Here is a 27,088-nt window from a genome sequence, read left to right as displayed (position 1 = left end):
AATTACATGTAAAATTACATTGAATTCTTAAATGTGTTCAGGCAAGCATTTTGTGCACATTTACTTTCCTTTATAGCATATTGTATCAGGCATGACTTAAATGAAATACAAACTGTGCAAGTACCCACTGCATGAAAATGCAAGATATTTAAAATAAGTGATTTCTGTATGATATGTATTAAAGGGGAGGGCAGAACATATGATCTAGGCAAGTGCATAGTTCCATTCTAATAATATCATGTGTTCACAAAAATATCTGAGAGATGTTTGTAGGGTAGGGCAGGGTCTTCAGTAAGAATAACCACTAGGAGCCAACAAACGAGAAAAACTGCAGTTGTTCTGTTTCTATTTTAGCCTTCAAGCACAACACGATGGATAGTAGTTATTAAAACGAAGGAGATCTGGTTTGAAATCTTTCCTGTGCACTAAATATATGATTTTGAGGTACTGTATTGTTTGAGGCACATTACATAACAGCCCCCAAGTAGATATGTTAACCACAAATTTACATGTACCAATGCACGCATCTGCCTCCCTACATGCATACGGACATACAAGCTCTCTGGACATGCACACGAAACTGACAAGCCTATTTACTATGAGTCATACATCCTCTCTGTTTCACTGGATTCTCATTCTTTCCATAGTATAAAACAAAGGCAGTGAGATATGTGCAGCACTGGAAAGAGGGAGTGGTGTTGCTGGGAATCCCTGTCAGCTGTAGTTAGGATTATATTAGAAATGTAGGGGAATTCTGTCTGTTACTCACCTTCTGCCATGTAATCTCACTGTTTTTATAGAGCAGAACTAATGCAAGAAACCCCAGCAAAGAATAATTAATAGCTTTCTTAATTATATCTTTGCTTTAAATGGCACAAAGTTGGGGTCATTTATCAACACTCAAACACAAATTTGTCCACAGGCAGTATACCATGGCAACCAATTAACTTTTTGCATTTATAACCAGCTGGTTGGCTGTAAAAAAAAGTGATTGATTGCTGTGGTGTTTATACAAATGGCCTGTAGATGTCACTGTGCTCAAGACTTATACTGTGCATACTTTCTATACAGCTTGTGGTGTTAGAGTTGCTTACTGTTGTGTAATGGCTGCATGAGCCTACTAATAAAGCACTGTTATACTCTACTCATCCTCGGCTACCAAAACATAACCATTGCTATGGGTGACTGCCCACAGGCAAATTTGCCCAGTGTTGATAAATGAGTCCAAGTATGTTAGAGGAACAGTAAGGCCCTGCCATACACTATAAGATCTGCTTTGTGGGTCAACAAATGAAAGGATCTTTGCCCCATTTTGACACCAATGTGCTAGTCCAAAATGGAAGACCACATTAATGAACTGATTTGGTCCTCATCCCACAGGATTTTCAAACCTGAAACGATAAATATCTGCCCGATGTCCAGGCTCAATACATAGGCTGACATATTGATCATTTGGTCTGGAGGGTCCATGGATGGCCAGATTAAAATATAAACCTCATTCCCTGCGTCAGAAATCCTCACTTGCTTTAACAATCTTGTGGTTCTAGTGTGGTTTTGCGTAAACAGAAAGTTCCACTGTAACAGCTTTTAATCAAATTCGAATCAAGTTTCCCTCCGGAAAAAACTTGAATTTCAGGAAGGCAATTAACATTAAATTGGTTCAACAGACCTCTGCCATTGACTTGTAAAGGTTTGAGGTGGTGGAATATTCGAATATTGTGAATATTGTGGTTGAGGTGTGATAAATCTCACATTAAAATTTACATTCGAATTGGGGGACTAAAATTCGAATGTGTGAATTTTGACATCCAAAGAATTTTAAAAATTCTAATTCAAATTTACTATTCAACCCTTAATAAATCTGACCCTAAAAGGTTTGTTCACCTTCAAAATAACATGTTGGGGCCCATTTACTTAGCTCGAGTGAAGGAATAGAAGAAAAAATACTTCGAATTTCGAATGGTTGAATATGGCTACTTCGACCATCGAATAGGCTACTTCGACCTTCGACTACGACTTCAAATCGAACGATTCGAACTAAAAATCGTTTGACTATTCGACCATTCGATAGTCAAAGTACTGTCTTTTTAAAAAATACTTTGACCCCCTAGTTCACCACCTAAAACCTACCGAGGCCAATTTTAGCCTATGGGGAAGGTCCCCATAGGCTTCCTAACAATTTTCTGATCGAAGGAATATCCTTCGAATCGTTCGATCGATGGATTAAAATCCTTCGAATCGTTCGATCGAACGATCATAGGAATATCGCTAAATCCTTCGATATTCGAAGTCGAAGGATTTACATTCGGCAGTCGAATATCGGGGGTTAATTAACCCTCGATATTCGACCCTATGTAAATCTGCCCCTTAGTATGATGTATATTGTGATATTCTGAGACAATTTGCAATGGGTATTCATTTTTTATTGTTTGCAGTTTTAGCTTTTTATACGACAGCTCTCCAATTTGCAATGTCAGCAATCTGGTTTCTAGGGTCAAAATTACTTTAGCAACTATGCACTGATTTGAATAAGAGACTGGATTATGGAAGGGAGAGGGTCTAAATAGAAAAATGAGTAAAAGTAGCAATAACAATACATTTGTATCCGGAGCATTTGTTTTTTAGATGGGTCCAGCCATTCTATAACATACTTAAAGTTAACTAAAAGGCAAACCACTCCTATGGATTCATATAGTTTAGTTAGGATCAAGTACAAAGTACTATTTTATTATTTTGTACATTATATCATGATGTACAAAAATGGGCTACGTAAGGTTTATGCTAAGGACAAGTAAGGTGGATTTGCTGTGTTCATGATGCAAGCTTTAAATAATGTTTCCCTTTCTATGTTGCTATTATTAATGACAAGCGTTAGCAACACTATCAGAAACATATGTATCTTATTCTTATCTTGATAAAAGCTGAAACAAAAGTCTCAATTTTAATCTCCAGTTAGTGTCAATATTAATATGGCTAAAAGCAGAAGTGGCAAGGTCAAGTTAAAGGGGGGGTTCACTTTAAGTTAACTTTTAATATGTTATAAAATTCTAAGCAATAATTCTAAGTAACTTTTCAATTGGCCTTCATTTTTAGTCATTGAAGTATTTGCCTTCTTCTGACTCTTTCTAGCTTTCAAATGGGGACACTGACCCCATCTAAAAAAGAAATGCTCTGTAAGTCTCCAAATAACTACTTTTTATTACTCATATTTTAATTCATCTTCCTGTCTCTTGTTTAAATCAGTGCATAGTTTCTACGGTAATATGGACCCTAGTAACCAGGGAGAGCTGCTGAATAAAAGCTAAATAATTAAAATATCACACTCTACATCATAGTAACAGTTAGAGGCAGATTTATCAAGGGTCGTATTTCAAAGTTGAAAATACTTCGACATTCGACCATCGAATTGAATTACTTCGCCTTCGAATATCAAAGTCGAAGGTTTTTTTCATCTAATTTCATCTAATTTGGCCATTTGCGATCGAACGATTCGAAGGATTTCAGCGATCAATCTAACGATTTTTTTTCGACTTCAAAAAATGTAGAAAACTGCTAACATAGCACTTCGGCAGGTTTAATTTGGCGAAGCATTGAAGTCGAAGTTTTTCTAAAGAGACAGTACTTCGATTATCGGATGGTCGAATAGTCAAATGATTTTACTTCAAATCGAAGTCGAAGTTGTAGTAGCCTATTCAATGGTCAAAGTATCCAAAAATTACTTCGAAATTCGAATTTTTTTATTAAGAAAATTCCCTCTAATTCACTTCGACCCTTGATAAATCTGCCCCCATATTTAAATGTGAACAACCCTTTTAAATTGCCTGCAGTATCCCATTGTGACAAGGCCCAGTTAAAACCCAGTATCTCATGAAGAGCCAGATTCTCAGCATCCTCTTCAACTGTTATGTGAGATATTGGGAGATAGGTTGTCGTGGTATTGAGAGAGTTGCAGTTAAAAAAAGATATAGAATAGCTGTTAGAGTAACTAGCACAAGCAATTTCCCTGAGTATCATTTTTTAGGATAACGAAACACAGCAGGCAGTTTTGATTGACCTCAGTTTTGACTCATATATAAATAGCTGAAGTCATTTTCTGTCCGTTAGATTAGTGGTCAGTCTCAGTGAATGAAGACATGTTTTTTTAGGATCATTTTCTGTGATTCATGTTTCGTGAATCTGACACAAAGTTACTGACTCATTAGGGGTTAAGCCTGCATGTTTTGGGGATAACCTGATATGAATTACTCTCACTCATAAGCTGAATATCTCCATCACATCCAAGGGTTATTCTAGAATACTAATAGGACGTACAGGAAATCTTACAAAATATCCACCATATGCCTTTTATCTACAGTAATGACATTACATTCAGTACATGTTTTAAAAATTGGAAAATCCTGTTTAGCACTTTCTTTGAATACACACAGTCGAATAGGGTAAAAAGTACTGTATACAAATTTGGGGAAATTTTCAATATCTGCAAACAGTTTTTGCATGTATTGCTAGCTGCCAAACAACTTCCTTTGCTGAGGTAAAATGAAACTTCACCCACGGAGTCCAAAGAAAAACCATATGAAATCTCCAATGAACATGCAATTGTTGTTTAGTGTAATGAATAACCTGCAATGGCCGTTGTCCTTCAGATTAGATGGAAGAGGAAGTTTGCCTCAAAAATAAGCCCCTCCCCCTATTAAGGGAAAACAAAAGGAACGTTTTTATACATAGTTTGTGTATTACAAAAGTGTAGCAGTGCTAATGAAATGTAACAATCACAAATATCATCTGACAGTTCTGACCAATGCCATATATATTGTCAGTCAAAATACAACAGGGTTTTGCTATTAAATCAAGTCTATACTATGTCTATGAAGGCACAGCTGTCCATAGTGAAAGAAGACATAGCCACTAAACTTTGTCAGCTGATTCAACAATAAGCAGTTGCTGGAGTACATGCCTGGCACTAGTGTTTGTCCTTCATCTGCACAACCTCACAGTCTGACACACAGAGAAAGTAAAACTGCAGAAAGTGTTAGGATACCACTGATTTGCACCCTAGAGCTTTATAGCCCTCTGTATGAGAGGAGACTGCCTCTGTATGTGATCCCAGAATTTGTGGCGGTCATTTTCCAGAGCACCACGTGCTGTGGGCCTTTCCCTGCCTGTCCTTCTCGAACAATCAGGGCTATTTGCTGTGTCACTGATACAGGCTATTTTTCGTGCTCTATATAACAACCTTGTGAGGAGCCTGGTGACAGCTGTGTCCATCTATGCCAGGGCTCAAGGATGGAGCCAAGCCAAGCAGCATTCTTGCAGTACTGGAGTATACTCAGCACTCTGGCGGCTCTCGGAGTGTTCGCTAGGAATTGTAAGCCATAATATGCCATTAAAATCAGTGCTCTCTAAAGGCAGGCCCTGCTGGCAGTAAAAAACAAAAAAGCATTCTCCCACGGATACCAAGGATGATAATAGATCTGTATCTTGCCATGCCAAATAATGCACTACTATATCTACTGTATAAACTGCCAACCATACCATGTGGTATTCATAAACACTGTCATTAAATTGATTTATGCTCTTATTCATAAAAGGAAAATACAGATATATAATCCCATCTAATTTGTTAACTGGACTTGCCACAATCCATTTACTCTAGTTTCACATACATGCGTTCAAAAATGTTTAATTATTGCCCTTTGCTGTAAAACACTGTGCTTTATATGCTGTATAACTAGACACTGTTGGAAAGAATAAAGCACCGTGCATTAATATAGCCTAATGTGGCTGCAAAAAGAAAAAAATATCAGATCTTTCCAGAATCTTTTGTAAACAAACAAATGAAACACTAGGGGTTGACATCTGCCCCCACAGCCTGCAGTTATAATAATACAACCCCCCACCACTACATTGTGCCCTACCACAGTTAAATTATTTTCACACGTGATACCTAATACAAATATTTTGTATAATGAAGACAATGGTATTCGCACAGATTGCAGTTGGTTTTCATTTTATATTCAATACAGTTTTCAGTTATTTAACTAAAGTTTGGATCTCACTAGCAACCAGGCAGTATTTTGATTGAAGGAAGGAAGAAGAATAGAAGTGAGTCTAAAAAGAATAACGATTGATTGATTTCTGATTACTGGGAGTCGCTGACCCCTGAACTTATTAAGCGCTCCAGCCGTACAGAAGCAGAAACAGTTTAAAAGCCACCAAATATGAAGACTAACTGCAAATTGCATGACAACAACACTATCTGCATCATTCTAAAAGTTAACAGAGAATGTTCTCTGTACATGTTTACTTCCAAGCTGGGTTGGCAGCTATAGAACAGAAAGCTTTACATTAGCTTTATCAGTGTCACATATCAAGTTTAGTGTAGTCTAGGCTAAATCCACCAGCAATGTCTATTTATAACTTATCTGCCATCTGTCTGTAAAGCTGCACTGGTATGGTAATCTGCACATATGCACTCTGACTGCCTTACCACATATAAGACCCCCTGCAAATTCATTTTTCTTCATATGTATATAAATATATGTGTATTGTTTAATTTTACTCTGTGCTTCTGCTATAGATCCTTCATTCTAGTTCATTCCTGTAATATAATGCTGAGCATTATGCTCTTCCTGGCCTTATTTCTATTTCATGCTCCTTAGTAATGTTGCTGCATTTCCCATGTTGGTTAATAGCCCACCCAAAACACCAGGGACAATTTTCAATTTATTTATTATAAAAACATTTACCCTGGTTCTTGCCCCACCCCTTTTCTTACTTAAATTATGTGGCGTTAGTGAATAGAAACTTGAGCACCAGGTCAAATACACCACAGATACCTATGTGTCAAGGTAACAAACAAACAATTTAGGTCAGCGGCATGCAGTTATTTTGTCACAGCAATTGCTTGACATTTGCCTTGCCTTAAGGGTTAGTTCACACGAGGAGATTTGGGGAGATTCTGTCGCCTGGCGAGTTATCACCTCGTCTTCTGAGCGACAATCTCCCGGAACTGCCTCAGCGTGTTTTACCATAGGCTAGAATGAAAAATCGCCTGCGCTAAAGCTCCGAGGCAACTTCGGGCGACTATGGAAAATGCATCACCGCATGTGCTTTAGCGCAGGCGACTTTTTTATTATAGCCTATGGGAAAACACGCTGAGGTAGTTCGGGGAGATTGTCGCTCAGAAGATGAGGCGATTAGTCACCAGGCGACAAAATCTCCCCATGTGAACTAACCTTTAAAGGGGTGGTTCACCTTTACGGTATCTTTTAGTAGGTTATGGAACGGCCAGTTCTAAGCAACTTTTCAATTGGTCTGCACTATTTTTTTTATAGTTTTTTAATTATTTGCTTTTTTCTTCTGACTCTTTTCAGCTTTCAAATGGGGGTCCTTGACCCTATCTAAAAACCAAATGTTCTGTAAGGCTACATATTTATTGTTATTGCAACTTTGTATCACTCATCTTTCTATTCAGGTTCTCTCCTATTCATATTCCAGAATCTTATTCCAATCAATGCATGGTTGCTAGGGTCATTTGTACTCTGCTGAAACTGCAACCTGGAGAGCTGCTAAATTAAAAGTTAAATAACTCAAAAACCACAAATAATAAAAACTGAAAACCAATTGCAAATTGTCATAGAATATTATATTAAAAGGGAACAACCCCTTTAATATTAATTGTGAGTGACTTTGAGCATTTTGTCACCTGCATTAGCAGCTATTAATGACCCAGGTGAGAATGTTCAGACTACTTGTGTCATTCACCTTAAAGGGGTTGTTCACCTTCCAAACACTTTTTTTCAGTTCAATTGTCTTCATATTGTTCACCAGAAATAAAGACTTTTTTCAATTACTTTCTAATTTTTATAGTTTAATGTTCCTGTCTCTGGTGTTTCAGCCTATCAGCTCAGTAATTCAGTTGCAGACTCTAAACTGTTACAATTTTGCAACATTTATTTTATACATTTTTCAGCAGCATCTCTGGAGTATTAGCAACTATTGTATCAATTATAACAGCTGCATTTAATGAAACCAAGGGATTCTGCTCAGCAGAGACAAAGATAAGAAAAGTATCAACTAAATGTATCAGTTTAGTACAGTTTACTGGGTCGGCGACCCCATCCTCCCAGAGCTGCTTTAGAAAGTGAAAAATGAAACGTTAAACTTCAATATAAGAAAAACAGTCACATGGAAAATTATTTATTTCTGGTGAACTATCTGAAACCAACTGAACTGAAAAAAGTGTTGGAAGATGAACATCCCCTTTGAGATGTATATATATATATATATGCAAGAATACAGCCAGTAACCAATACAAAAGGCAAAGAGGGCCCTGCTCAGTAAAGCTTAAAATATTATGTATGATATTAATACGTATATGTGTGTATTTAATTCAGAGAGCTCCTTGTCCCTCTTTCATTCAGAAAATATGGCTTGACAGTATCATTTGCTTCCCTACCCCCGTAATCCCTTTATCAGTCAAGCTGTCAGCTCATATCAGTAATGTGTCCCCTGCTCTGTGTCACCCACACCTGTCATATCTTCTCACTGCAAGGGACAACCAGGCATGGTTTATCTAACACCTCATACAGAGACCCTCTGAAATAATCACAGAATAAGGCAGCCAGGCCTGTGTCAAAAACTTGTTGTTACAAACTTTGGTAATCACTATGGTTTACTTACCATAAATGATAGCACCTTATATATAGCAAATGCTGCTTTTTCCTAGCTTTTCCCCATAGCTGTAGACTGAATAGTGCCCATGTAATTCATAGAGTCTATCACAAAGCTGATGAAACAAATGGCAGTTTTTGGCTAAGCACATTTCAGCTAGCTGAGAAGAAGCTCACAATTACTAACATGGAAAACACTTGGTACCTCTAGTAGCTGTTTTTAAGCCCAAAGTGGTAAGTGTTTTTGTATTGAAACTTACCGGCAGGAATTGCTTTGTGGCAATTATCAACAAGCCAAAATGGCCCATGCTGAGAAACACCCTATGTGCCATTGAGGGCTCATTTATGTCCATATTACAGACTCTGCAATTTCCCCACAGTCAGTTGCAAATAAAACCACTGCAATGCTCTCCTTGCACTTCTATACTCATACTTTACTACTATACTTGCCAATTAAGTACAGGTATGGGATCAATTATCCGAAAACCTGTTATCCAGAAAGCTCCAAAGTATAGTAAGGCTGTTTCCAACACGCTCCATTTTATCCAAATAATCAACATTTTTAAAAATGATTTCCCTTTTTCTTTGTAATAACCAAACAGTTCCTAAAACAGTTCCTTGTACTTGATCCAAACTAAGGTATAATTAATCCTTATTGGAAGCAAACCAGCCTACTGGTTTCACATGATTTTCTAGTAGACAAGGTATAAAGATCCAAATTACTGAAAGATATGTTATCTGGAAAACCCCAGGTTCTGAGCATTCTGGATAACAGGCCCCATACCTGTGTAAAGCACATTGAGCACAATGCTTCCCTTAACTATATGAGTTTTACTTAATTATTCTGCATTACATGTGTACAGAAATGGGTAATACTTTGGTGCTTTATAAATATGTATTGTTAAAATGACTATTAATAACCAATATTTAAATGGTTTCTGAATATATGAAGTCTTAACTTTAACACATTTTGTTTGTTGGGCTTAGCAAAAAGAATTTCGACATTGCCACAAAGTCAGTTTCAGATGTATTTAGTTACAGTATGCTTCATTGAAAAAGTGTTTACTTGTTTATTTGTGAACACTATAAGCATATAAAAACAACTTTTTAGCAATAGTCTTCCCTAATACAGAAAACAGGAGACGTGCCCTGCAGCACTGCATCAGTTCCAGTGTGACTGTGCCACATGCAAAGGGTTGTGGAATATGTTGAGTGTTTTGATCAGAGGCAAACCAAATGGGGTGGAATTTAAGGAATCTCCAGCAAATACTCCTGTTAAATTAACAAGCAACCGGCAGATCATCTGCTTTTGAGGGAGGGGGGGCCAGAGCAAAAAAAGGAAGAATTTTATCATCAATGCCCTCTATTCACATGCAGTGTCAATCAAATTTGAGTGGCAGAACAATAATATAATTTTTAATAAGGCTTTTTTCCCATGGGACACAAAGCTCTTAACACTTACTGCTTGATGAGATGCTTCTTGCTGGGCTCAAAAATCAAATTTTAAGTCTATTTTAAAAATGTATAACCTGGAAGTGTAATGAGATACATAATATTAGTTCAATATTCTTGGACAGAGTGACCAGACCTATGAATGTGGCTGAGAATATATGTTATAATATGTATAATGTTATATATAATGTTATAATATATATGTGTCTGAGAATATAGATATTACAGTTTACTATGTATAGTAGGTAGCCATGTAGACTATCATTGTCAAGTTGGGTTTCTACATGTGTTATCCTTAAAACGCTATATGTATGTCTTTGGAAAATATCTATAGAATGTACATGCTACCTATCATCTTTATTATTAGGGTAATTGCTCACACAACCACTCCAATTAACATTCAGGGCCTGTCACCTCCCCTCATAAAGCCCCCAAAGGGTATGTACCCACATCATTTGTGTATATTTAACATTAAATCAATACTTCTTTACTTTATAAAAGTATCCATGTCATTGATTACCATAAAACACATATATATATATATATATATATATATATTTTTTTTTTTTTTTTTTTACTACTGTGTGCTATCTGGCAGCACCATAATGACAAGAACTTCTGTTGTTGTACAGTTTCCTCAGGAGGAGAAAATAGCAGCTGCTCTGTGTTACAGAATGATTTGCAGATGGAGTACACTTTATGTCAGCATTTGTATCTAATGGCTCACCATTTATGCCATTTACGTGAATTTTTATATCATTGAAAAAATACAGGCATGTTGTAAAGTGAAAACAAAGTCTGCTCCATCTGTACCTATACGGCTCTGTTGAAATGTAATAAAAGGTGCAACGTTTGCTACAAGACTAGTCACCTGGTGCAACCAATCAGTAATAAGCATTTTCTGGTCACCTGTTTTAAAGCAAACATCTTATTTGATGCTATTTGTTAGGGCTCTTACACACGGCCGTTCCGACCTGCGCTCCCCTGCGTTCCGTTTGTTGGCGTTCAGCCGCAGGGGAGCGCAGGAATAGACGCAAGTAATGATTTGAAATGGGGCTGTACTCACTCAGGCGCGTGTAGGCGCCGAACGCAGGAAAAATGCAGCATGTTGCGTCTGAACCTGCGTTCGGCGCCTACACGCGCCTGAGTGAGTACAGCCCCATTTCAAATCATTACTTGCGTCTATTCCTGCGCTCCCCTGCGGCTGAACGCCAACAAACGGAACGCAGGGGAGCGCAGGTCGGAACGGCCGTGTGTAAGAGCCCTTACAGCATCTAGGCAAATTCAGTGCTATGACATATGAGAGTGCAACCAGGTCATCTTCCATCTGGAATTATACTTTATATTCTAATTCTTCATTTGATGTAAGGGAGGCTGCAAGCAACTTCTGTTTAATTCATACATGCTCAGTTAAAGGCCACAACTTGTTTCTGGCATAAGGGTTCAAAGAAAAGGTTTTCCGTGACATTATCCATTATACAGCACCGTACAGTGAAATGTAGTAGTGATAAAACTATTTCTTTCTTGTCCCACTCATGTGTGGCGATATTAACCCAAAGGAACTTTCCTGTGTTTCCTAATTTCTAGAGGACCAATGGAGTCAGCAAAGCTTCTATATATTCCTTTTAAGACAATTGTCCTCATGTTTTGAAAACATCATTCCCTTAAGTCCCTATCCTAATGCTATGATTCTTGTGTTTTATCAGTTGTAGATAGTCACCAAATAAAAGTGGAATAACCAAGGTTCCCTCTGTTTTGCATTAGCAGTTCAGTTCAGTTCTGCCTCAAGCTCTGGGCTATCTCATAGCAGGTGTGATACAAATTTCACATAGCTTTGAAACTGTAATTAAATTAAAGTTGTGAGAGAGTTTAATGTAGAGCTATATAAGTTTAGTCCAGTATTCATCATCCTGGGTTCCACCCAACCCCTCGGGGAAGCAATAATGAAGGCAATAAAACCTCTGCAAATCTCTGTTTTTGGTGGGGTTCAAGCAGGGGTGACCTCCCTGAAGAAATCCTATTGTGCTCCACAGATTTATGCCTGGGAAGAATGTGCTGCTGTAATATAGTTTGTATAGAAGGGCAAGACAGTATCAGTAGCACTTTATATCAGAGCTCTCTACCCTGTAGTCTCCAGCTGTAGTGAACCTGCAGTTCCTATAGTCTGCAACAGTGGGATTTTAAATCTGTTCTGTGTTTATCCTGTGTGTATTTCTGTATTCCTATTAGCATACATAAAAAGCCTTTGCACTGGAAAACAGGTTAAACCGTTTGTCTGTTGGGGTGCTATTTATCAAAATGTTTCTGATTTTTTAAAATAAAAAAGTCAGATCAAACTAGAATTTCACAATTTGACCTTATTTATTATTTAAAAAGCATAATTTATCTGGTAAAAACTCGATACAATCGATCGATAGTTTTTTCCAGAATCTTACGAATTTTTCCTGAATTTTTCAGATTTTTGCCTGAAAAGCCTGAAATAGTCGGATTTTCAGGCTCATTCCAGCACAGACCATGGAAACTTCCAAATAGGAGAGGGACCTCTCCCATTGCCTTATATACAACCTCAGCAGGTCTTATATCGCTGATTTTTGGATTATAACTTTTTGTAGCATCGGACTTTTAATAAATCGAAAAAGATTCGAGTTTTGCCCCAAAAAGCCAGATCAGAGTTAGTTAACAACCCCCTAAGAGTACTAATTAAACCAGATGCCTCTTTGTCCATGGAAGTCTTGCAGTGGCTGATTTACGAATGCATACTATTTACTGATATCAACCAATCAAATGTTTGCTTTAATGTTCTAACTTATAGTAGCCATGTGGCGGACTACATTAAAAAATGTTATGCATCACAAACTTAATTTAAAACAACCATAGAAAGAAGCCTTAGACGAAAAGTTAGAAATAAACTAATGTTGCCCTTCTCATCCTTATCAGTTCCTAATTACCTGTACTGAAACTTAACAAACTTGTTTGAAAGAAACATGAAAGACCTTATTTCCAGGGTCATTTACAATAGCAACCAGAATCAAATACAAAGTTTAATAATTAAAACGGAAACAAAAAAATAAGAGACCAAATGAAATGTTACACAGATTATAAGATACAAAAATATTATTGTAACTGCCCCTTTATATTACACCACACACAGATGTAACATGAAATCTAGTTGTGGTGAACTGCAACTCCCACATTCACACAAGCATTGTAAAGGTTGTGATAACACCCAGGGTTTGGGACTTATAGGGGTTGTTTACATTTAGATTAACTTTAAGTATGATGTAGAGAGTGATATTCTGAGACAATTTGCAATTGGTTTTCATTTTTTATTTTTTGTGGTTTTTGAGTTATTTAGCTTTTTATTCAGCAGCTCTCCAGTTTGCAATATCAGCAAACCGGTTTCTGGGATCCAATTTACCCTAGCAACCATGCACTGATTTGAATAAGGGACTGGAATAGGAATAGGAGAGGGTCTGAATAGAAAGATGAATAATAAAAAATAACAATAAATGTGCAGCCTTACAGCGCATTTGTTTTTAGAACACCCCTTTAACACCCCTTTAACTATAGATTAAGTTATTCCCAATATCCAGCCACTTCTGTTTTTTTGCCTTCTGTACATATGGACTATATGGGATTTAGCTTTGCATGAGAATCAGTCCATGGACAAAGCTTGCTTTAAAAAATATTATTTGGCCTATAGTTTCTTCTGATAATACATCAACATTTTTATTAAGAATAGCAGGTGTGTGCAGGGCCATATTATTCAAGAAACTATTATTCTGTATTTTATCAAAGTTCAGCCTGGCCAGTCATTTGTCATCAGGTTAAATTTTGTGTGCAGTGTCATTGCATGCCAATTCGACCTTTGTAAGTAGACCCCACTGTTACTTAATATACAGATGAGATAATTTCCCCGTCAATGCCCCTTCCTTTCACATTAGTGAAACATTTACAAGATTCCTCGAAAAGGTCATCTAAAGGGGCAGTAATGTGTGAAACAAGTTGTTCTCATGCACAAGAACAAGTACGGTTAAGTCCCATTGGCTGCTAAAATTGTTTGTGAAGTTATTCATTTTATAAACTGCCAAGATGGAAATGTGCCCCACCTAGGGGAGCCTCCAACAGTGGCTGGGAAGCTCGGTCAGCTTGGAGTGAACACTTACTTGTCTATAACAGGGCGACTAGCGTGCTTTTTAAATGCCTCTAAGCAAACAGTTATATGAAGTCACACCCCATAATGGACCAGAGAAGGCTGGAAGACTTGAGCCAAAAAAGTCTCTAATACCCCTGTTATAGATGCACACCTTTCTTTTATACAGAAAGGCAGTTCCTCCCTTAATAATCCTACCTATATATTGGGAAAAATGTTTGCTTTTTTAACTATACCCACTTGGGGCTCATTTATCAACACTGGGCAAATTTGCCCTTGGGCAGTTACCTATAGCAACCAATCAGTGATTAGCTTTTTAAAGCCAGCTGCAAGTAGAACAATGAATGCAGCAACTTGATTGGTTTCTATGGGTTAATGCCCATGGGCAAATTTGCCCAGTGTTGATAAATGATCCCATTGTAAAATGTACATAAACCTGCCCGACCTGACCCTTTTTGCTTAGCTTGTTCCCCACCAAAAAGATCTTTCTTAATGAGTCCTAAACTATGTTTATGTGCAAGCAAACTACTTCTGTGAATAAACTGTGTATATATCTCTATTTCTCTCTCTCACTCACAGAAGAAGTTGTTAAAGTTCTGGTTCAGCATAATTTATTCAAGGACTTGGATCAATAGTGGAATAGAAAAGGTCTCCAGATGTTGCTCCATATTTTTGAATACATTATCTCATTTCATGTGGAAGATGATAAGTGCTGGCTTGTACATTAAGCTGACTCTGAACACATTTGCTTTGTGCTTTTATTTTGGGCACCAATCCTTAAAATCTTTAAACGTTTCCTCAAGAGGTACATTATCCAGTTTCAAAACATATTTCGCTGAATTAAAACAACAATTTAACTGACCCAATGCCGCAACTACCTGTTGGTAAAGCATACAAAAGGCCTCCTTCTGTCATCATAAGCTGCTGCTACTGTCTCACCCAATGTGTGGTGCTACAAGGTTACACATTACAGCACTCACTATGTTACAATGCTGCATACTCTTGCTGTAGTCTTTCATAAGCTACTTCTGTGTACAACTTGTGGAGTTATACTACATTTCCCATGATACACTGTATCTTAATGCGCCACAGTCACTGAATATTATGTGCTTTAATTTAAGCTCATTTAGAAATAGGCAAAGTATGAAAAGGGCTATAATCCCACAATGCGCAGTAAGGGCCCTAGTCACATGATTGTAGTAGTAAATGAGGTGACAGTGGTGAAAAGCTTATAAATGAGGCAATGATATCTTTTAATTGCAGGTAAAGTTAGAAACATTATAAAATGATTCTTGTAATTTATCAAAGAGAAGGGACATGAATATCTGGAAAATTAGATCAGAGCTCACTAGTTATGTCACTAGTTATACTTGGTGCTTAGTGATGTCATTTGTGTCATATGACTCACAGAAACTTGTGTAATATAAAAAAAAGTACCCTAGTAAAATATCAGGATATTAAAAGTAACCATCGAGTTCCCTCCATGATATGTATACAGTTATACAGTACAAGTTCATTCTTATTTACCTCAGGCATTTCTGGCCATATAACCTCATATACACACAAAGTATTACACTGAATTACCCCCAGTAGAATATCTTTAACGAAATATATATATACATAGACAAAATTAAACCATATCAATTAAACCATTTCCCATGCATTACAGCATTTAGCACATGTTTATATATATTTATTTATTTATATATATATATATATATATATATATATATATATATATAATATATATATATATACATACAACTATCAGGAATATAAATATATATCTCTGCCCGCCCCTGTCTGTATCAGTGTGAGGCCCCAATAACTGACCTATAGACACCAGCTTGATGTGCTCCCGATCCAAGAATTCCAGAGCCACGGACACGTTCTCCAGTTTCATCTGCCTGAAGTTGGGTCTGGAGTGGTACTTTCTGTACATCTTCTTCTGACTAAGCACCTCGAGCAGGGCTATGAGCTTGAGGCCATCGCTCAGGTCCTTCTGCAGGTCCCCCATGTTCTTGTTCACACACTTGAGATGCTCGTTGCACCACCTGGTGAAGGTGTTCTGCTGGATCTTCTTCCATGGGGCATCTTCTGCCAAGTCCTTCTCTGTAGCAGGCATCTCATCTACCTCTTCGCCCTGGCAAAACTGCTGCTGGTCGTAATAATCGTTGCTGCTCATGATGACTTTGCTTTGGAAGCTTTCTGCTTTTTATATGGGGATCAGCTAATGAAACAAAAAAGGGTGGGGTGAATCAGAGAAAAAGTGAGCAGGCAACTGCTGGATCCAAAGCCCAAAATCTGTGAAATCAAGCTCAAACTGACCTCAACAATTAAATTAGTTCCCTTATTATTTGTCCTCCGCTTGGAAACAGTGAGATGTTTTTTGGCTACGGTTCGATTAACCCTTACAGGGGCTTCCTCAGTCCCCAGTGTCCTGTGAGGGAGGAGAGTTTGCCCAAATTTCCTTCCCAATTTTTCTTTCTACTTCCTGTCTTCTGTTTCCTTTCTGTGAGTCCTTTTTGGGGGTGACTGCAGCAGGTCAGGTCTGCTGTTTGTGTTAAAGGAAGATGGAAAAGGAATGAAAGATATAGAACAGAGAGGCAGCTCAGTCCTGGGGCTTCGGATTCCACTGCAGAAAGGAGGGAAGAGACAGAGAGAGAGGTGAGTCTGCAGGTCCTTGGCAACTTGTGTGAAAGTGTGGAGTCCTGCATGGAGTTGGTTTTAAAGAAAACCGATGCCCCCACCCTCTTTGGGCTCCTCTCCCCCTCCCACCCCCAACGTCAGAGGCATAGACTCCCTGGAATGCTTTTGCTATGACCATATACAACTAAGATGAGTATTTTCCTAATCCCCAGTGAGATAGTGAGCAGGGGCACGATTGGGTGCTATGGATAGCAGGGGCTTCCATTGGTTTAGGCTGCCCATGCTCTCACTGCTTGTAACATCTCTGTATTTTTAGACACCTCATGTCAGATGTCAGGGAGGTTTGGCTGTGAGGGGAAAGGGAGAGGGGGTAGAAGGAAGGGATCTTACAACACAAGTTAACAAAAGCAACAGATGTAATGCAAGGGGAGACCACCACCCTCTCTCACCAAATCAATCACCCTCTACCACCCAAAAACATAACTTCTGCATTAACTCATTCAGTGAATAGCAAGACTAACCCTCTGGCAGACACTCACAAGTAAACAAGAAAGCTTGCTGCAATTAGAAAATCCTTCAGTAAACAGCAAACTCAGCCTCAAGGCTTTTAGCCTACAGGAATAAAATTATTATTATTAACATGTATTTATATAGTGCCAACATATTGCGTAGCACTGTAAAGTAAATGTGATTATACAACTAGATCACATGAATTATGTGCATAGAACATATGGAGTTACATACGTTACAATCAATACCGGTACAAAAGGTGAGGAAGGCCCTATGCAGAAAGAGCTTACACTCTAAACTAAAGGGAAGGGAGTAATACAAAAGGTGTGGGAGTGGGCAAGATCGAATTAAGTGGGTGAGAAATGTGGTACTGTATGTGGTGTTGCGTTTGGTAGCTAAGCAGAGTGAGGGTAGGCTTCTCGAAAGAAGTGCGTTTTCAGAGATTTCTTGAAAGCAGAAAGGTTGGGAGAAAGTCGGACAGACTGTGGGAGAGAGTTCCAGAGGAGGGGTACAGCCCTTGCAAAGTCTTGAATGCGAGCGTGTGAGGAGGTAATGAGAGAAGAGTTGAGTAGCAGGTCAGTAGAGGAGCGTATTAAGCGATTGGGTGAGTATATAGAGATGAGTTCAGAGATGTAGGGTGGGGCAGAGTTATGAAGTGCTTTGAATGTCAGGGTCATTAATTTGAATTTGATTCTGAAAGGTAGTGGAAGCCAATGCAGGGATAGACAGAATGGCGAGGCAGAGGAGGAGCGGTTGCTGAGGTGAATGAGCCTCGCAGCAGTGTTTATTATGGACTGGAGAAGTGACAGTCTCTGGAGGGGAAGACCAATTAAAAGAGAGTTACAGTAATCTAGACGTGATATGACGAGAGAGTGAATAAGAATTTTGGCAGCATCTTGGGTGATAAATGATCGTATTTTGGATATGTTCCTTAGGTGGAAGTGACATGATTTAATAAGTGACTGGATATGAGAAGTGAATGAAAGGGCAGAATCTAGGATAGCCCCAAGGCACCGGGCCTGGGGAGAGGGGGTGATAGTGGAATTGTTAGCTATGATGGATACTTCCGGGATGTTACTGGTGTTAGTTGGAGGAAAGAGAACCATTTCAGTTATAGAGAGGTTTAATTTAAGGTAGCGTTGTGACATCCAGGTAGAGATAGCAGACAGGCAGGAGGAGACGCGAGTTAGGAGTTCTGGGTTGAGATCAGGAGATGAGAGATAGACCTGAGTATCGTCAGCATAGAGGTGGTAGTGGAAACCATACGAGTTGAGGAAGTTTGCCGAGGGAGGGAGAATAGTAATGGTCCCAGGAACAGAAAGAGGTAGGGGAGAAGATGCTACTCTGTTGTAGGAGACACTGAAGGAACGATTGGTGATGTAAGAAGAGAACCAGGACAGGGCTTTGTCACGAAGGCCAAGCGAATGGAGGGACTGGAGGAGGAGAGGGTGATCTACAGTGTCAAATGCAGCTGAGAGAAATAATTGTTGGCTTTAGTGGTTAAAAGGTCATTAGTTAGTTGAGTCAGGGCTGTTTCAGTGGAGTGTTGTGGCTTAAAACCAGATTGTAGGAGGCCAGCAGGTTATTGTCAGAGAGGAATGAGGTTAGTCGGTTGTAGACTAGGTGCTCAAGTAGTTCAGAGATGAAAGGTAGCAGAGAGATAGGTCAGAGGTTGTCAAGATTGGAGGGATCAAGAGAGGGTCAGGGCCGGATTTACATAGTGGGCGCCCCTAGGCCCACTACCGTTTGTCACCCTTGTCGCCTCCAGGGTGACAGGAGCAATGGGGATTGGCCCACGGGAAATTAAAAAAATGATTGTCTCTCCAGTGCATCCCCAGTGTTTTTGAACAAATGTGGGTGTGGTTGGGCAGCATGCCGCCCCCCTAAAATCCTGCCGCCCTAGGCCCGGGCCTAGGTGGCCTTTCCACAAATCCTGGCCTGGAGAGGGTTTTTTCAGAATGGGGGCGACAAGAGCATGTTTTAGTTGAGAAGGAGAGCGGAGAAGTTTTGAGGGAATTGGATCAAGCGGGCAGGTGGTAAGGTGAGAAGAGGCCAGAAGCTTTGAGACTTCCTCATCAGTGACAGGGGTGAAGGAGCACAGGAGAGATTGGGGAGTGTGTAGGGAGGGTGGTGGAAGTCTAGGGGGGTTGAGTAGTGTAATGTCCCTTCTGATATGTAAATTTTGTTTTTGAAGTGCTCAGCAATATCTTGAGCAGAAACAGATGTGCATGGAGGGGGTGGAGAAGGGGAGAGGAGAGTGTTAAAGGTGGAGAAAAGTTGTGCTGGTTTTTTAGAAAGGGAGTTAATGAGTGAAGTAAAGTATGTTGTTTGGCTTGGAAGAGGCTGGTGTTATAGGAGGCAGGTCAGATTTGTAGCTCCAAAAGTCTGATTCTGAGCGGGATTTGTGCCAGTGACGCTCAAGTGCACGGGAGTGTCTTATGTATGAGCAGTAGCCCAAGGTTGAAGTGGTTTAGGTCTAGCACGTTTAGTTTTTATAGGAGCAAGCTCATTACGGGCAGTGGTGAGAGTACTATAGTAGACAGAGGTAGCCACATTAGGACATGAGATGGCTGAGATATTAGAGTGAAGAGAGTCAAAGGAAGAAGAGAGATGTAGCACATCTACAGCTTGCAAGTCATGGTAAGTATGTGTTTGGGGAATAGCAGGGGGTGAGGAGGGAGTTAGTGAGAGTTGAAATGTGAGCATATTGTGATCAGAGAGGGGGGAAATGATGAGTTAGTAAAATTGTTGGTTGAACAGAGTCTGGAGATCCAGAGCATTACCATGTATGCTGGCAGATATTAGTGTAAAATAAGTGATAAAAAAATCAACCCACACCCAATCCTAACCGGCCTGCTGCCAACCTGTGGCCAACCCAAAAACGTATCAGCATTTAAAGAGCCATGCCCAACAAGCCCAACCATGCCCAATAGGTCGATCGCTGAAGGGGGCAGGGCAGAGCAGGCCAGCACATACACATATCATTAGATTATACCATACCAGCCAAAAGCTAAAAATAACCCAAATATGCTTCTAAATAATGCCTAGTGTGCATCATATATATTGTAAAGTAATGAGTAAGAACTAGATGCATGAGGCAGAGTAATGAGTCACAGAGATTGTGTGTGTCACTCAGTTAAATCTGATCACAGTCTAGGAATGCTTTGCATCTGCTACCAAGGGAATAGGGATCTCCTCAGGGCTTCCACCAGTAGCATAAGCATATTTGAAAACAGAGGTTTGTAGCAAAATGTCAAGTCCCGGTGGAATAAGAAAACTACCTTTTAATGACTGAATTCTGAAAACAATACACATTCTATGATAATTTCCATCCAGAAAAAAAGCTTGATTGGGAAGTGATCCATTCAGCCATATTTTGTTCTATTTTTCATTATAGGTTGATGACCCAGGCACTGTTTTGTGTGTTTACTGGTGTTTTGTGCCATAGGGAAAACACAGAATACCACCCACACCTCAATACCAACCACAATACCAACCATTGGCTTTATTGACACCTGAAGGACTTCATGGTAAATGGATTGTGACAGAAGTAACACACTGAGTGCAAATTAGTGTTTAAGGCAGGGGCAAAAGCTAAACATGTAGCTGTTTGACTGAGTAGCAAAGATCAAAGGGTTGGTTTACTTCTCACTGACCTTAAGGGATAATGTCATGGGAAAAACAATTTTTTTCAAAATGAGTTAATAGTGCTGCTCCAGCAGAATTCTGCACTGAAATCCATTTCTCAAAAGAGCAAACAGATTTTTTTATATTCAATTTTAAAATCTGACATGGGGCTAGACATATTGTCAATTTCCCTTCTGCCCCAAGTCATGTGACTTGTGCTCTGATAAACTTCAATCACTCTTTACTGCTGTACTTGCAAGTTGGAGTGATATCACCCCCTCCCTTCCCCCCCCCCAGCAGCCAAACAAAAGAACAATGGGAAGGTAACCAGATAGCAGCTCCCTAACACAAGATAACAGCTGCCTGGTAGATCTAAGAACACCACTCAATAGTAAAAACCCATGTCTCACTGAGACACATTCAGTAACATTGAGAAGGAAAAACAGCAGCCTGCCAGAAAGCATTTCTCTCCTAAAGTGCAGACACAAGTCACATGACCAGGGGCAGCTGGGAAATGACAAAATGTCTAGCCCCATGTCAGATTTCAAAATTGAATATAAAAAATTCTGTTTGCTCTTTTGAGAAATGGATTTCAGTGCAGAATTCTGCTGGAGTAGCACTATTAACTGATGCGTTTTGAAAAAAACATGTTTTCCGATGACAGGATCCCTTTAGTTACTCTTAGTTGCCCTTGACCTGCAAATACCATTTCTTGGAAGAAAACTCATAACTGTCCATTATAGTAAGGGCTGTCGAAATCCCACATGCAAGCTAAAACACTCACACTGAAATACACAAATAATGCCCTCATTCAGTCACAAATTTACACTCAACTCTTGCAATTACAATCCGAGCTTATCATACACACTATCGCACTTACAATTACTGATATTCAGTTACACACCCTACCCATTCTTACTTGCACTCTCAATTACCAATCCCTCACTTAGATACACTTACCTATATTAGCCCACGCTTATTTACCTCATTCATACAAGTCACACTCACATTTCACATTACCTTACTTAGAGCTTAGACCTATATAGTCCATTATAATCCAGGCACCTGTAAGTGTACACTAGTGTATTAGTGTATGTGTTCGTATATTCTTGTGTGTGTGTGGTTAGTTTTATGATGATAAAAAAACATCTTCTTCTCTAGAGTGAAACAACATTTTGTCCCAACTGCTCACAATTCTTGTATTTGGCATTACCAACTGCATTCAACTGAATTCTTTTTAAGATTTCAATAAATCTGCCCCTGTGTTTAAGAACCACTGCTGTTCTCACCTCCTCTTCTATAAACAGATAAATGTAGTTTGGCTTCCTTATTAGCAGAGTTCCATTGCTGACAAGTTAAACTGATTTACAGTGTAAATTCTGTGCCTGCTCTGTATTAAACTCTTCTCAAGTCAGCTTTCTGCACTTTCTCCATGACCGGGTGCTGTGAGGTTTGCAGGTGCTGTAAAGATCTAAAGAAGTTGTCAATGGCATCCACAATATGTAGAAAATAGAAAGTAATACCCATTTTAGCATTTTAAAGTGGATCCGTCACTCATAATAAAAGCTGTATAATATATGTCCTTTGCAAATGAAACATGAAACCTAAATTCTTTTTTATTAGAACATCCATACCTGTTTTAAATGTATATAAAAATTTGAGCTGTCAATCATATATTAACTATCCAGCCTCTATGCCTTAGGCATAGGTTTCCCATTCTCTCACCCCATGTCGCCTGTTTCTGGGTATGGGCTGTTCATCTTCCAACACAATTTTTAGTTCGGTAGGTTTTAGATTGTTCACCAGAAATAATGATTTTTTACAATTTACTTTTTATTTTCTATGTGTGACGGTTTTTCTAATATGAAATTGTAAGTCTAATTTTTCACCTTTCTAAAGCTGCTCTGGGAGGGTGGTTGCCGACCCTGTAAACTGTTCTATATTGATACATTTAGTTGATACATTTCTTATCTTTTTCCATGCTGAGCAGAATCCCTGGGTTTTATTAAAGGCAGCTGTTAGAATTGATACAATAGTTGTTAATACTCCAGAGATACTGCTGAGAAATGTATCAACTAAATATTACAGAATTGTAACAGCGCAGAATCTGCACCTGAATTCCTGATCTGCCAGACTGAAACACCAGAGACTGGAACTTTAAATTTAAACTAAGATTTTGGAAAAACTGTAAAAAATAAAAGATGGAAAGCAATTGAAAAAAGTATTTATTTCTGGAGAGCAATCAGAAAAAGTGTTTGGAAGGTGAACAACCCCTTTAATATTAGTATGCACAAAATGGCGCCTGCCTGCTTGCTGTGATTGTGAATTACCAGACTAAAGGACACAAGATTTAAATAATTTACATAGTGTAAATAAAGTTTATTTTGCTCAACTAACATAATAGAAAAGGATTTGGAATTATTTATAAGGATGACAGGTCCCCTTTAAATTATATCAAATTACAATGTTTTAACATTCATTGATTTACTAAAAGCAGATTTTTAAGGATTCTGCCCTTTAATATGCAGCCAGTGTTCATGTTCACTTCTTTTGCACCATGTTGCATTTGGTCATAATATTTATAGTGTTACTATATCAGTTATTATATACACATAGGAGGGGACCCCTCAGTCTACTTTGCTTTTAGGGTTAGGATTGCTTAATTTGATAAGACTCGCTAAATAATGTGTCCAGTGTATTATATTCAATTATTGGCTTGGCTCCAGAATGAGACTTCATTCTGTAATTTACTCTTGGAGATATGTGTGGCTTAATAAAATGACAATTTTCTAGTTGATTCAGTGTTGCTAGTAGAATACCTTAAAGGAAGTGCTCAGTGTAAAAATTAAAACTGGCCCAAAAATGTACTCTATAAAGGCTGGAGTGATCAGATGTGTAACATATTAGCAAGAACCCAACTTAAAATTGCACTATGCTCACTCTGAAATGTTAGGCTTTTAAAGGGGGTACAGGAGGGTGGATTAAATGTGGATAAACTGGGGCATTGGTTTGGGGAAAGGGTCAATATTGATATAAGTAAACATGAATGCCATATGTGATACTGATTGTAAAAAATAAATAATAATATACAATGCCAGTTAGTGGCTTGGCCCAATGGATAACTTTACCTTGTTTCAAGTTCCTGTATGGCTGCACCTTGGCTACCTATTTGTACCATCTTTTAGGGAGAATACTACTGGGAAAAGTTTAGAGAAGGGCAATAAATTAAAAATGGAAACCAGTGTTTGCTTCCAGGAGGTAATATGAGATTGTTTCCAGCCCTTTCCCTGTCTTAGCACTGGAGTAAGTGCAGGGGATGGGAACACCGGGGCTGCTGAAACAGACACCCCTGACAGGAACCCAATATTTAAGTTATGAGGAATAGTTATGATATTCAAACTGGGGTTGTTTGCTCTAACTATGACACATTTAGGAGTTTATTCTGTAACTATTAACACACAGGAGGCATCTCACAGATCACACATTTCACAGAAATGTATAAAGGTTAGTTCTTTTGATTATAGGAAAGGTTTTATTTCCTTAAAGACAATGAAGGGTTCTTCAGCAGTACAAATATAGGCACTCTGCCAGTAGAATTTGTGAGGGCCGTTTCTCTTTCTGGATGAGGAGAAATTTTAATAGCCAAAATTATTAATTTTTTAAAGACATAAAATGTTAATGAAGAGATCAGTTCCATTTGCTATGGATTTATTATGATGTGAAGAATGATTGTATAACTCTTTAAGTACAACTGACAAGATTATTTTCAGTTTTGGCTGGATCAGCAGTGAAGAGTAGTGCATTTGTGAGCTGGACTAGGTGGACAAAAGTCTTTATTCAACTCATAACTCAAGGTAATGCCTCCAGTATCCCAGAGCAGCCCAGCACTCCCTTTATAGGGCTGATCTTATTGCTATTACCACCAATTCCTGTATATGAAGTTCTCATGCCTCTCCTACTTTTCATGATGTGTCATCTAATTTTTTGGTTTCTTCACACAAAATGTATGTCTATTTCTTATAGTTCCTGGGTGCATTTTCTAGTATCTCTTGTCTGCTCCTGATCTTCCCTAGTTTACTGCCTGTTTATTGACCATTCTCATGGATTCTGTTTCTGTTCTACAGCTACTGTTGGTTTTGACCCTGACCTTGATTATGTTCCTGACTGCGGATTTTGTACTGCTCTGCCTGATTCATATCGACCTAGCATGTCCCTCAACCGCACTCCTTGTTCTCCGTTCTTCTTGAACACATTTGGTTCCCTTGTATGCCCAGAACACTCTCCTTTGTCCACTCACTATATGACTTGGCGACATTGGAGTATCGGAGAGCTCTTCCTGAAGTGAAAGGCAGCTGTTATAGGTGGAAGCCTAAGTCGAAGCAGGGACCTTGGGGTTTGTTCTGGGTTTGGCATACCTTACATTACATGCAGTCTGTATTAAATACTCCTGCCAGAATTCTCCTTCTCTCATGCAAGAGACTACAGGCCCCTCACCTGCTGAAGTCCGTATCGTGGCTTCCTATGAAACAAAGTATAATTAACAAACTCCTCCTTATAAACTTCTATGCCCTTCAGTCATCTGAACCTCATTGCATCTCTTTTCTTGTGTCTCCATACGTTCCTGGCTAAATTCTCCATTCCTTTCAGAGCATTCTGCACCCCCTCTAGTACTGCTGTTTCCCACCAGTAACCCTTCTGTCTTGCTGCTATTTACTTTTGGAATGTCATCCCTAAATTTCTCTGGAGATGATCCTCCCTCAGTCTGTTTGGATCTAAACTCAAAGAATAACTCTTGGAACTCTCGCATAAGACCTCACCCAGTTCTGGCACTTATAGTGCAGTGTCATCTATTGTAACCTGCAGTACTTGATATCCTTCTATTTGTGTCTGTAAGTTACCCTCTACCCTTAGATTGTCAGCTCTATGGTGGTGGTGGTGGTGGTGGGTGGGTGGTTGTGTTTGTGTGTGTGTAAGCTGGTGAATGTTTTTACTGCATTCTAGACAAAGTTTTGCTTTGTCTTTATAAAGTACAATTGGAAATAGTTACAGGACAGAGAAGAGAAAGCATTTGCAGTCCTGCCAATTCAAACAATGGAACATTTTGGTTATGCCTCTGGTCAACCCAGACTTCACCTTAAACGAATTGATTGTTCAGTATAAAAATAAAAACTGGGTAAATAGATAGGCTGTGCAAAATAAAAAATGTATTCAATACAGTTAGTTAACCAAAAATGTAATGAAGAAAGGCTGGGGTGTCTGGATGTCTACCATTATAACCAGAACAATACTTCCTGCTTTGCAGCTCTCTTGCTTTTCACTGATTGGTTACCAGGCAGTTACCAATCAGTGACTTGAGGGGGGGCACATGGGTCATAATTATTGCGTTTGAATGCTAAAGATCCATTGCAAACTCACTGAACAGTTACGTCCCATGTGCCCCCCCCCTTAAAGTAGCTGAGTTAGAAAGCTGCAAGGCAAGAAGTTGGGTTCAGTTATGTTGTGCTAGACATCCAGTCACTCCGGTCTGCATAGATTAGATGTATTTTTTTGTCTAACTAACAATATTAGAAACATTTTTTAATTTGCACGGTCTATCTATTTACCCATTTTTTTTATTTTTACACTGAACTGTTCCTTTAAAGGGGTTGTCCACCTTCCAACACTTTTTTCAGTTGAGTTGTTTTCAGCTAGTTTCAGGTGCAGGCCCCTGAGGTGGCCAATTTGACAATGAACCTTGTAACAAATTCTGTCTGCTAAAAATAGTACTGGCCTGTGAATGCACTGTTTTTGGTGTACAACTTTTTATACACCCATATGTACATATGCAAGCACAGCACAAAATCTTCCATACTCAAGGCATAAAGAAATGCATGAAGAAATGGTTAGGAAGAGTCAATGAGGAAAGAGCAACATAATTTAATGGCCTTTGACTTCATTTAGATGACATCTACATTAAATAGAAAATATACCACCCTCTTTTTGACATACGCTCATTCGGTTGGGCTCATGTAGAAAAGTTGAACTA

At 38.8% G+C, this 27,088-nt stretch overlaps 1 protein-coding gene across 4 annotated transcripts in view; it reads right to left on the bottom strand.

Moving 5' to 3' along the window:
- Window positions 1-16,989, bottom strand: part of flnc.L (filamin C L homeolog) — a 52,114-nt gene extending 35,125 nt beyond the window's left edge. For 3 of the 4 annotated variants that reach the window (XM_041586606.1, XM_041586607.1, XM_018252798.2), the window contains exon 1: window positions 16,111-16,989. In XM_041586606.1, coding sequence (XP_041442540.1) covers window positions 16,111-16,462 — 352 coding nt within the window. In that variant the 5' untranslated portion in view covers window positions 16,463-16,989. The remainder of the gene's footprint in view (window positions 1-16,110) is intronic. The other variant, XM_041586605.1, reaches the window with a different exon arrangement.
- Window positions 16,990-27,088: the final 10,099 nt, after the last annotated feature.

This window comes from Xenopus laevis, chromosome 3L (assembly GCF_017654675.1).
Source record: "Xenopus laevis strain J_2021 chromosome 3L, Xenopus_laevis_v10.1, whole genome shotgun sequence".
Lineage (NCBI taxonomy): Eukaryota > Metazoa > Chordata > Amphibia > Anura > Pipidae > Xenopus > Xenopus laevis.
The sequence above is the reverse complement of the archived record's forward strand: the minus strand, read 5'-3'. Positions and strand labels throughout refer to the sequence as shown.